This window comes from Solenopsis invicta, chromosome 1, assembly GCF_016802725.1.
Source record: "Solenopsis invicta isolate M01_SB chromosome 1, UNIL_Sinv_3.0, whole genome shotgun sequence".
Classification (NCBI taxonomy): domain Eukaryota; kingdom Metazoa; phylum Arthropoda; class Insecta; order Hymenoptera; family Formicidae; genus Solenopsis; species Solenopsis invicta.
Genome location: NC_052664.1, coordinates 32429898 through 32442451, shown reverse-complemented (window position 1 = coordinate 32442451; position 12554 = coordinate 32429898). Strand labels below are relative to the sequence as shown.

The 12554-nt window shown below is 33.5% G+C and overlaps 2 protein-coding genes across 19 annotated transcripts in view; one reads left to right on the top strand and one right to left on the bottom strand.

Annotated features, from left to right (window-relative positions):
- LOC105198658 (AMP deaminase 2) overlaps positions 1-7862 on the top strand; it is a 41758-nt gene extending 33896 nt beyond the window's left edge. For 15 of the 18 annotated variants that reach the window (XM_039453430.1, XM_039453441.1, XM_011165452.3 and 12 more), the window contains 11 exons: positions 768-921; positions 2042-2228; positions 2655-2744; positions 2946-3295; positions 3455-3652; positions 3748-4043; positions 4124-4250; positions 4339-4502; positions 4585-4879; positions 5044-5154; positions 5346-6664. In XM_039453430.1, coding sequence (XP_039309364.1) covers positions 768-921; positions 2042-2228; positions 2655-2744; positions 2946-3295; positions 3455-3652; positions 3748-4043; positions 4124-4250; positions 4339-4502; positions 4585-4879; positions 5044-5154; positions 5346-5516 — 2143 coding nt within the window. In that variant the 3' untranslated portion in view covers positions 5517-6664. Of the gene's footprint in view, positions 1-767; positions 922-2041; positions 2229-2654; positions 2745-2945; positions 3296-3454; positions 3653-3747; positions 4044-4123; positions 4251-4338; positions 4503-4584; positions 4880-5043; positions 5155-5345; positions 6665-7097 lie in introns of those variants that run through there. The other 3 variants (XM_039453440.1, XM_039453457.1, XM_039453435.1) reach the window with 2 other exon arrangements.
- On the bottom strand, positions 6216-10242 carry LOC105198660 (UDP-xylose and UDP-N-acetylglucosamine transporter). The gene is made up of 5 exons (XM_011165461.3): positions 9768-10242; positions 9137-9353; positions 8743-9057; positions 8517-8668; positions 6216-7321 (listed from the first exon to the last, which is right to left on the bottom strand). The coding sequence occupies exons 1-5, from the start codon at positions 9842-9844 to the stop codon at positions 7075-7077; spliced, it is 1008 nt and encodes a 335-aa protein (XP_011163763.1). The 5' UTR covers positions 9845-10242; the 3' UTR covers positions 6216-7074.
- Between the last annotated feature and the right edge of the window lie 2312 nt (positions 10243-12554).

The window sequence follows — 12554 nt, the reverse complement described above, 5'->3', positions numbered from 1 at the left end:
TGATAATATTCCGAAATTATCAACACAAGAAAATAATGGGAAATAATATACACGATGGATAGACGTTAATGGAACATCTCATGTGCGATGCATTAATTGAAGAGCGGTTATCTTACAAAGTTTTTAATTTGCTTACACACACACATATGTAAAAAAGAGAGTATCGCCGCCTCGATATTCATTAATAACCGTCGAGTTAAACGTTCATGAAGTATCTATCGCGATTTCGTTGAATTTTACCCTCTTCTCTTAATTGAAGACTTTCGATCACGAAAATGTATTTTATTTGCCTTTGTTGCAACTCGTGAATTAATTCCGCTATAAATTCTCCCCTATCGACGTTTGTATAAGATAATTTTAGATATCGTTTTGCACAGGGCAGCAGTTAATATACATATAATGATATAAAAGAAAATTCCTTGCTTCAATCTGAAGTGAAACAAAAATGAAGTAAAATGTTGAAGCTTCAATTGAATTGCAAACAGATATTGCATTTTATTACTCGTTATTTTTTTGAATGAGTTTTGTATTAATAAAATTTAAAAATATATTAGTTTTAATGACCGAAATGTTTGATATCGAAAATTAAAAATTTGCGATAAATTATTTTATAATAAAAAGTCTCTTTAAAGATTTGGATAAAAATTTGTTTCTAACATTTCGAATAATAATTGCAAATTATCTGTTATAAAAATATACTTTGCTGTAAAATTTTATTTTATATAAAAAGACTCCTAAAATAATGGGTTTCTTTTCCTATGTAACAGAGCTGCAAAGGATCTTGAGGAACGTCGCAGTCATTATGAGCCGTCGCTTCACCCAGGAGTTCCCGATGACATCGATCATAGCTTCAAGATCGAAGAAAATGATTTTGTGCCTCATTTTCAACGAGTCTCCATATCTGGCGAGGACACTTCCGGAGTGAGTCTCAAGCCTGTTGATTTTAGCTTATTTATATTTGATTTTTATAATAAATGCTTTACGATTCACATACTTTTTAAATAATAATTGCTGTTCTTATTACCTATTATATCTTTTATTGAATGCAGTGATAAATTGGAAATTATTGCATCATTTAACGAGTATTTTTGTTATGATTAAAATTAGCTCCATAAACAATAATCAAATAAGAATTAAATGATTCAATTTATAAATAACTCAAATATAGAAAAATTTGTGTATTTGTTTTATAATTTTCCGAGAAATAATAGTAAGATATTCTTAAATGATCGACGCGAGATTAATCTAGTCAAGATGTAACTTCAGCTTTATGGTTTCGCGGATGTTATTATATGCACGATATGTCTTTGGAGATTTTGTGTGAAATGGAAACCTTGGAACTGCGGATTACGCGTGAAACCTTTGTACGCTTTGCCTTTCTTCTCCTTTCATTTTGCATCCATACTAATCTATAGAAGATGTTTTTAATCTCGTTTTATCGCCATAATTTTGAAACGTGAAACGTATCAAAATTTTTTTAACATAAATATGAATGATTTTATTAAATTTTAAATTATAAATTATATATGGATATACCCCCCTCCCATCTTACATTATTTTATTGTGTAATAAAGATTTTTGTGTGTCGTAATAAATAATGAATGTTTTGTAATATATATATATAAAAATTATTAAAATATTATTTGAGTGCCAAAGATTTTTGTAAAAAATTGTGTGAAAAATGCCAAACAATGTATTCGCACTTCTGTTTCGTATCGAAAAGTGCCATGATAAGTATTATAACAAATAAAAATAAAATTAACTATAATATATAGTTTTTTTAATTAATTTTTGATTGAACAAAAATATTTTGTGATTGTAAAACCTAATAAAATTGTGAAAATTGATACGATAGAAGCTGAGCGCATTATCTTTAAGTTTGACGCGGTGCTCGTTGGTACTTTTCGACAGGAACGGCGCGATCAGGCGCGATTTGCGAACTAGCATTGAAATTTGAAAGATTACTTTGTCTCAGCATCTCTTCTTACTTCGAATCGTTGTCATCGTATGCATCATTACATTTTGTGATTGTGATACGTAGGTACCTCTGGAAGATCTTCAAAGGGCCTCCAAGATGCTGGTGCAGGCGTTGGCGATACGGGAAAAATATATGAACAACTCCAAGCAGACCTTCCCCACTATTACCTCTAGATTCTTGCGTAGTATCGACAAAAGACCGCTCACCACGGACGACGAAGTTCATCACGATGATCGCAAAGCGATCAAAGGTAGCTATCGCTGATTAAGAAACGGCTCGAAGTCCCAAAGTCGTATTTTGAAAATCCAATCCGACGTTCTACACCTTTGCCACGTGTATTATCCCGTTGGACGTCCTTCCCTCGTGCCGTTGTGTACCAAGGAAACGTGATTGTAATCTCACAAAAAAACACTCCAGCGCAATTAACATTAACGTGTTTAACGCTTCAAGCGCCCGATGGCAATAACGACGTTTAAGCTGTTGTTGGTGTGTTGTGCCGTTTTTTTCTTTTCTTTTCTTTTTCGTTGAAAACGCAGCGATGCGTATCTAATCCCGCGGCTCCTCGTGCGGAGCTTCATACAAAGCACAGCTTTAGTTTAGTGTGCTACACATTCTTTAGCATTCTTTATGAGCTAATCAAGAGTATACGATGCGTTTTATTACATATTTCCTAAAGGGAAAGAGCTGCTGGATATTGCGAAAGAAATCGGGGGCACTCAATCCGACGCGGACATCGACGCGCTGATCAAAGACGTCTCTCCGACAGGTCTTCCTAATACCTATTAATATCCTTACCTTGAATTTCCTGTTGCACGCTGTTTCGAGTCATGAGTACTAGCTATTTCTTAAACCATCGTAGAGTCTCTTCCTCACGATCTCGGAATAAATCAAACAGCGCTGCGGCAACATACGGTTGGCGCGCTAAACGATGCTTCCCTAACGCTGCTTCTCGATCAATTATTAACAGATCACCCGGTACACGCGCCTGCCTCTCGGGGCGATCCGTGGGAATGCGAATTTCCACCGGCGAAGAATTACAAGATCGCGCCGGTCAATGGCGTGTTCAATCTGTTCGCCAATGACGAGGACTTGGCTAATGGCAAGCCGCTCCCTTATTCGTATCCAGACCTGGCGGCCTTCGTCCGAGACATGAACCTCCTGTGCGCCATGATCGCTGACGGACCCTTGAAATCCTTCTGTTATCGAAGACTGAGTTATCTCTCCTCCAAGTATCAACTGCACGTGCTGCTGAACGAGCTCAGAGAATTGGCGAGTCAGAAGGCCGTGCCGCACAGGGATTTCTACAACATCAGAAAGGTCTGTATACGCAACCGATTTTAATTCCCAACCTCCCATGCGATTTCTAAGGTCAACTGTATTTATTGTACAGTCATATAATAGAAACGGAATAATGCAATTGATAAAACGGAACATGAAAAATGGTCGAATTGCGCTATTATACGATCGATTCTACAGGTCGATACTCACATACACGCGGCTTCATGCATGAATCAAAAGCACCTGCTTAGATTTATTAAGAAAACGTTGAAGAATCACGCCGACGAAGTGGTCACTTGTTCCAAAACTGGCGAGACCATGACACTCCGCGAAGTTTTTCAGTCTATGAATCTGACGACCTACGATCTGAGCGTCGACATGTTGGACGTGCATGCGGTAAGTATCTTTTCGAATGATGATTTTAAGTAAAGCCGATCGATCGGAACATCCTTCGAAAGCCTATTGCCCATTGCTTTTCTTTTTCCTCGCAGGATAGAAATACGTTTCACAGATTCGACAAGTTCAACGCCAAGTACAATCCTATCGGCGAGAGCCGTTTGCGTGAGGTTTTCCTCAAGACCGACAATTATCTAAACGGCACGTATTTTGCACGGATAATCAAGGAGGTATCGAGCGATCTTGAGGAGTCTAAATATCAAAATTCAGAGCTGCGTCTTTCGATCTATGGCAAGAGTCCAGAAGAGTGGGATAAACTAGCCAAGTGGGCAATTCAAGGCGACGTCTATTCGGATAACGTGCGCTGGCTCATACAGATTCCTAGATTATAGTAAGTCTATATCGTGTATACGATTTACGCGCAATATTTAAGCTTGCTGGATTTCTCATAGCTCGCACTTTACATTGTAGCGATATCTTTAAGCTGAACAAGCTTATGACGAACTTTCAAGAGATTATCAACAACATCTTCTTGCCCCTCTTCGAAGTGACCAACGATCCTAATTCTCATCCGGAGCTGCATAAATTTCTCCAATACGTACGTTCTCCTGTTTTATGTTGTTCGAATCTATTTTTAATTACCGTCATTTTCTTAAATCTTTAAATTCGTTATATTATTGTCACAGGTAATAGGTTTCGATTCTGTGGATGATGAAAGTAAGCCAGAAAATCCTCTTTTCGATAAAGACGTTTATCCGCCTGCGGAATGGGACGACATAGAGAATCCGCCGTACGGATATTATCAGTACTACACTTATGCAAATATGACGGTCCTCAATCACTTTAGAGCGTACGTCGATCATTAAATTTTTCTATTCTGTTTTGAGTGATTATCTCATTACGTTACATTCCGAGTGTGAAATCTCTTACAGGGAACAAGGTTTGAATACATTTGTCCTGAGACCTCATTGCGGCGAAGCAGGACCTATTCAACATCTCGTGTGCGGCTATATGATGGCAGAAAATATTTCGCACGGCCTACTGCTTAGAAAAGTTCCCGTGCTTCAGTACCTGTATTACTTGGCGCAAATTGGCATCGCGATGTCACCGCTCAGTAACAACTCGCTTTTTTTGAATTATCATCGTAATCCGCTTCCAGAATATCTCGCTAGAGGACTATGTATAAGCTTGTCTACGGACGATCCTCTCCAGTTTCATTTTACCAAGGTAAACACACAATGATTGTATGAACTATGTATTGTAAACAGTAACGCAGTATTCTTTTCTGTAATTTATAACATTTGCTAATATATGTATAAAAATAATTATCGCTGTATATCACGGTTGATTTAATATGAATGTTGGTAGATGATATAATGTATTAATTATAGGAACCCTTGATGGAAGAATATAGTATTGCTGCGCAAGTGTGGAAACTCAGTTCGTGTGACATGTGCGAGCTAGCACGCAATTCCGTTCTCATGAGTGGCTTTCCGCATAAGGTGAGTAATATTATATCAGTTCTCCAGTCTTACATGTACATAAAGGGCAACCTGAGGTTGGAGATCGAACTGACTTCTTCAAACGTTTTACGAGTTTATCTTATTATACTGATGTCTTTTTTTTTTTTTAATTGCATACACTTGCTTAATACGTGAATATGACAGAATGCGATTTGTTTTTCATTTTGCAGAGTAAGCAGTATTGGTTGGGACCTAATTATACGAAGGAAGGGGTCGCTGGTAACGATATCACTCGGACTAACGTACCAGACATACGAGTGGCCTATCGATACGAAACTTTAGTGGACGAACTGTCCAACATCTTCAAAGTTGTGGAAAAACCAGAGTCACTTCCATTTTAATAATCGATTACCATTTGAATTTTCTTAAAATCAATGGATCGATTAAGGTAAAATGATGTTCAAAGATCGATGAGAATTATAGTGTGATTTATTCTTGTGATTTCTAATCTTTTATGCAGAGTACAGAATGTTTTTTCAGAGCATTACGAATTCACAAACACATTATTTTTTTCTTGACACATCAAAAATATAACTCGAGAATAAAATTTGAAAAATCTCGATTAAATTCTATTTTATTGCAGTACAGTTATTGAAGTATAATATCAAATAATCTTAAATATGTATTTTATATCATGGATATAAGCACATAAAAATGTGCTTGAACCCTACAATTTATAAAAATCTATTTGTTGTCGAAATAAATTGTGTGAATTTTACAATTGTATGTATCGTTCATCGTGCATCTTTTTTTAAGATTAATCGCAAGAATAAATCAATCAAAAATTATACATATACGTTGACCAATTTAATAGTAGCTGTTAGGAAGGTATTTCTTCTATTATTGCAACGTTCATAACACACATTAGCATATATACATATATATATACGTATTGTAATACGAACTAGGCTAGAAACGAATATTACGTTCATTTACTTTGACGTTAAGCTCGTGATAAAATAAATTCATTTTTCATATCACGGCTGTATATGGCGCGATAGCGATATCTCTTTCTTGAATTTTAGCTTTATTTTCTTACATTTTTGTACATTTATATTGTAATCGTGTTTGATGTTTGTTTCGGCGAGCATTCAGACAATTGGCTCGTATGCGGATAGTTAACTCGTGCCATTGTACACCCTTCTTTCCACAAATAATGTAAATAGAGAGGAAATTAAATTTAATTATAGATGTAACTAAGATATTTTACGAGCTACTTATATATATATGCGTGCCAAGGTATAATGCAGTGACATAAACATGTTTCTTATTTTGTGGCTTTTTTAACCGTTTTTTGCGTCTGCCATTTTCCGAGAGAACTTTCCGAACAACGAGCCTAAGGGATTTAAATTAAGTGATATACGATCACCTATAACATTGTGCCCTGATATCGAATTTAAATTGTTGCTAGATAGAAAGATATATATTTATTGTAAAAAAATATATATACTATATCAAACGGAAATATACTTGCATCGTTAAATTCAAACTTGCGAAATTATTGATCAAACTAATAATAGTCTTACATGCAAGCATTAACAAACTGATCCATCAGGTACATATATAGTGATTGAAAGAGACGACAATTTCTTTTATTCATTAGTTGAATTATAAAAATATAATTGAGGTAGAGAGATTACATCTAAAAATCACTCATTATTTTGCAAAAGCATATAATTTATATAAAACAAAGGATGTGCATTGATCATCTTCACGTCATATCTGTTTGAAAATCTCTCTTACCTACTGCTTTACATATCGAAATAATGCAACTACAAAATGTCTTGAACAATTCATAGTTGTGCAGTTAGTAAGAATAAAAGATATGATTATGCGCTTGTCTTACTCTTAAAATTAATGTTTGTTGTAACTTTCCGTTTTTTCCCCCTATAATAATGTTTATTCCATTTTTTTTGTCTTAGATACTTGCTGTAAACTTTGCGTAATCTTTGGTATCACTTCCGTAAAAATAACTGTACCTAAGAAGACTAGCAGCGTACCTATCCAGTGATATATAGTAAATGGATTTTTAAAATAGATTATAGAAAATAACAACGATAGAAACTTTCGCAATGTTATCACCAAAGTAACCGTAAGAGAGCTGCACTCCGTCGTTAATACGAATACAGAGCTGATACACATGTATCTGAAAGTACTGTTAAGGAGAATACTTTGAAGAAATGTAATAGTACATTTGACATATTAAGACCTTACGCAATTAATAATATTGTCAGGACAAGTACTGACAATATTATTTGTATCGCTATGTGATAGCGATGTCTGATACACGAGAATCAAAAAATTTGCATCATTGTCAATTAAGGACCGAATTAGAACCAATGACGTTTTATTATATATCCTTCTCTTTAGTTTAATCAAAACTATAAACTATACCAAAATTTAACAATCTTTATAACACTGAAATCATAACCGGACTGATAAGATTATTTTTAGTTTACAGTTTGTTTGGTATTAATAATTTATATAATTTATATAATTATATAATTTATTATTATATTTCATATTATTCTCTTTAAAATTATAAGATTTAACGAATATGGGTTTTTCGTTATAAGCCTCAACGTAGGCTTCGTGACATTGGCTGCATTCAAGAAGTACACTATCAGCACTGTTAAGTCATTCTATCCTTGTTTTATGTCTTATGAATAAAGATAAGAATTGAACGATGTAGTAGCACTGAAAGCCTTTTTCCTGACCTCGTTAGTTTTAAAAATACTAAAACTAAAAGATAAGAAATATTTACATTTCAATTCTGATAACAAATAAGCCTCATCAAGCATTTTTAAAATATATAAAATATACAGAGGTTACTTTTTTTCAAATATATTTACATTTTTTCTCTAACTTTAATGTGTATTTATATTTAAATTATTTTATCTTGCGATTTTTGATATTCTGATTTCAATTAGATTATTTTCATTTTTTTTACATACTGACAGAATATAAAAGCATATAAAAAATTGTTTAATAAAATAATAAAAAATAGGGAAAAGAATAATTGTAGAAAAACCATAATCACATAAGCAAAAAAAATTGTAATTTAAACGACCTCATTGGTTCTTCATTGGCTAAGAAACCGAAACCAAAGCAGCTATTCTACTTTTTGTTAAACTATAACTAAACCAAATATTTTTTTGGTCCGGTTCTTGCTGTTAATATTTTACATCAATATTAACCGCACACGATAATATTGTCAATATTTGTTGTTACTGACAGTATTATTAATTGTATAAGGTCCCTATCAGATGTATTGATATTGTGTGTACATGCATGTATGTATGTGTAAGTATAGTAATATAGCTACATTTAAAAAAGGATACTGTGTCAGAACGTTTCCAATTAAATATATAATTAACGATGGCATATGTACACCGATCAGAGGTAACCTTAGTGGCTCGGATTCAAGCGCAAAGTTCCAATGATCATAAATCTTAGGCGCTAGTGTTAGGAAGAATGGTAAGGGTAACAAGTGCTGTAAAAAATTTGTACGTTAGATTGTTGATTGATGATACTATTTAATGGGAAAAAATAAGAAAAAAAACGTACTGTATAATACAAAGCTTCCCGCGCATTTTTACCATACCGGCTATATAGTACCTCCTGATAAATACCCATTCTTGCGGAAATAAATAAGGCAATTGTGAGTAGAGATATGCCTAAGATCCACCAGAAGAAATCATCCCAAGGCGTCGTGGGTACTTGTACCACATTTTTCTGTTGCAAAGACTTGATTTCTTTGCCACTAACGATTGTGCAAAGTGCTATTCCTATAGTGATCATGAGTACTGACAAGTACTTGCTAAACGCGTATTTTTTGTTTAAAATAATAATACCCATAATCATGTTGGCTATGAGAGATCCCTGAAACAATACAACGTGCGATACATACTTACAAGGTCTATGATTTGTATCTGCTATCAGAATGAATTTGGCTACTCACAGCTCTAAATATCATGTGCAACGGCATGGGTATATTAAAATCAAATGCATAATTGTTGCATACGTTGGTAACAAAAAACATTATGACTAAAATTAAATAATCCTTTATGCCTATGGTTGGTGTAACGGTACCACATTTGGATGTGAACAAGAATCCCTCAAGGGATATAAAGAGAAACTGTGAAAATGTGATGAGATTTCCACTGCCAGGATCATCCCTGAAATTGGAGCAATCAAAAATGATTTTATCATCCATTTTTCATTGTCACTCCACAATTGCTATTTTATCATAACATTGCTTACTGTACGCTGCTTTTGAATAAAGTATTACAAACGACAGATAAACGATTCAGCTTCAATGCCCATTACTGCCAATATAAATCAATTGTAATTTTTGTTTAAGTTAATCTTTATATTTTCCCAGTTTTAAGAATTAAAAGAAAAAAAATTATTCAAAACTGAAGTCAATTTACATTTTAATAGAAATGAGTATAAGTCGCAAATAACATACATTAATAAATACACATGAATAAATAAAAGAAGCGATAAAGTGTTTTAACAATTCTACTGGAGTGCGTAGAGTACGCGCTGTTATGCAACAGTCGGCAGGTAGGCAGAGTCATCGTACTCACTTGACAAGCAGTTCCAGAAATACGACGTTGGTGCAGCAGCCGAGGAAGACGCAGAAGATCGCGATAGCCGTCCGCATCGTGCTCGCAAGCTCTGAAATCTCACCCGCTTTTCGTCCTTCCTCGTCGATCGATCTTGTCGAGCGGCAGTCTAACCTACGAGTCGCGTGTCGGTTCTCCAACGAACGTCACGCGATCCATTGGCACACTGCGCCCTGCTGCGCCCGACGAACGACGCGGACGCGGTTTATCAGTAATGTAGTAATATGCGACGTACTGCGCGGTCAGATTACGTGTGCATATGTATAATGAACAACTGTAATGCCAGAGAGCGGCCATCGCCGCCTTTTTCATAAAACTGATTGAATTCCCGTTCACTAGCGCCACCGGACGTTCACTTTGACATTTAGTACTACGTATCACCAGAGTGCCTAAAAAATGGACTCTAGGGAGTTGCTGTTGCGATAAATTTTGACATACTAGAATCAAATCAGCTTAAATCAGCTGTGAAATGCATCCGTCGCGACAAATTCGTGAAATTCGCTCCGATAAAAATCTGAAAGATTTTTCTCATAATTTTTATGAAAAATTAATTTCAAAGATGGGCTTCCATCGAAATTAATTTGCTCATATCTTTCCATCTCGGAGGGATTCATTCTTCAAACTTTCCACATTCTGAGTAGTAATGGAAGTTACCTGCAAAATTTAAAAAATCAATCCCTCTTAAAAATATGTGATAAAAAAATTAATTTCAAATGTAAACGTTCTTTGAAATTAATTTGTTCATAACATTTCTTCTAAAAGAAACGTTAATCATTCGGATTTTACCGCATATGTGATACGTAACATCCTGACGTTATTATAAACGCAGATTGACGCTAGTATACGACATTTTCGACGATTCCACGAAGAAGTTTTTAAGAAAAGTATTTTTTTTTTTTTTAACGAGAGGATTTTATTCCATCAAAAGATTTCTTAAAAGCAAATCTTCAAAATTAAGCTCAAGAAAAAAAATAAAAAAATATTAAATTTTAATACTAAAACTTTGTTTATCGATTGTTAACATCGAATATTATTATCAAATTTTAATCTATTTCGATGAAAATATTTGTAAGAGTACAAATATATTTTAAGTTCAATTAAATTAATGTCGTTAAAACCATGTTAAAATTATGTAAAAATTATACTGAAATTTCGTTGAAATTTTGTCGAAAAGTATTCTAAAACTTGAAATAATTTTAAAAGATTTTTAATGAAATTTCAGTTAATTTTTTAACAAAATTTTTCCATCAAAGAGAGACTTAGACTAAACATATGCCAAAGATCCTTTTGACTTATTCATACTGTCGAGCACAAATAAGTGTATAAAAATATCTTGTGCATAAAAGAGAAGATTATGACTGCAGTTATATAATTTCATGTTTCTGATATCATAATGCTATATGATACAAGAAATTTTTACCGACGATCTCATCGGTCAACTTTACTAATGATATCTATATTTATTGGCAATATATATAAAAGTGTAGATTAATTTTAACGATATAATGCAATAAACGTTATTTCTCGAGTAGTCAAAAAAATTAAAAAAAAAAAAAATGCGTACAGCTACGTAAATTGTTTAAACATAACAAATTATTGCAGAAACAAGGGAAGGAAGCCTCAATCGGAGCTGCAATTTTTTTAAGGACATTATTATAGGCTTTTACTAAATCGATCCCGATTAGTTAGAAAAATTAAAGACAATGTGCACGGTTACGAAAATTGTTTAAGCAATATAACAAATTGTTGCAAAAACAAGGGCCTCGGTTGGCGATGGAAATTTATTAACAATAATATTAAGGTTGCTTGCTTGCTTGTTTCTGTAATAATTTATGTTGTTTAAATAATTTACATAGCCGTGTGCATTTTTTAAAATTTTTCTGACTAGTCGAGATCGATTTAAAAGCGTATAAGTGTATTTCGTGCAGTTACTTGCTAGTTTGCCTTTATACGTTGAAATTTCTTATGTATTTTATCTTGAATGAGAATCCCCGCTTTGACTCTTAGCAAGATTCACTTTCCCTAAAACTTTTAAAAATAATATGTAATATTAATTAGGATAATTGTACGTTTACAAGTTTATTACAGTAAATATTTTATATAAAAATTTATACACAAAGCATTATACAGTTTTATAATGTAAGATTTTATAAGATTTTAATATCTGTTTTAATACACAGGATTTGTTTTGTGATAACAACTGTGATATGTATTCTAAGAAGCATCATGCAATTTAGTTTTACTTTAATAAATGATATTCTAAGCGTAATCATCCTAATTAATATTACATGTCATTTTATCAAGATTGCAGAAAAAACAAATTTCGCTAAGACCCTTAAGGTCCATGATTACGAATTAAGCAAGCTATAGACATTACAATTGCAACAAGTTTTTCATTTCATCACTAGTTGACAGTCACAGATTCGTTCTCACTTTCCTACCCTCGCATGTTTAATATCTCATTTGTCATAGTAAGAATAATGTTCGCCTTTGCGACCTGACCTGAAATAATTAAATTCTGGACTCTACCTTTAATATTACGTATTTTCAGTCAGTATACAAATAGGAAACTGTTAACTAGTGATAAAATAAAAACGTAAAAGTTATCCATGTCTTTCCATTCTTTACATAATTTCTTTAAGTGACCACTGTGTCTACAATAGAGTTTAGTTCAAATGATATGACATTATTCTTATTTAATTTATCTCTATTAGTTTACGAGATGAGAGAGAGAGTGGCCACTTATAC

What these genes read in the sequence shown, in the direction of transcription:
- LOC105198660 (XM_011165461.3), bottom strand. Translation starts at nt 9,844, where the DNA reads ATGCGGACGGCTATCGCGATCTTCTGCGTCTTCCTCGGCTGCTGCACC. An exon ending in TGCACATGATATTTAGAGCT is followed by an intron (nt 9,058 to 9,136) that starts GTGAGTAGCCAA and finishes GTATTGTTTCAG; the next exon opens with GGATCTCTCATAGCCAACAT. An exon ending in GGGAAGCTTTGTATTATACA is followed by an intron (nt 8,669 to 8,742) that starts GTACGTTTTTTT and finishes AATTTTTTACAG; the next exon opens with CACTTGTTACCCTTACCATT.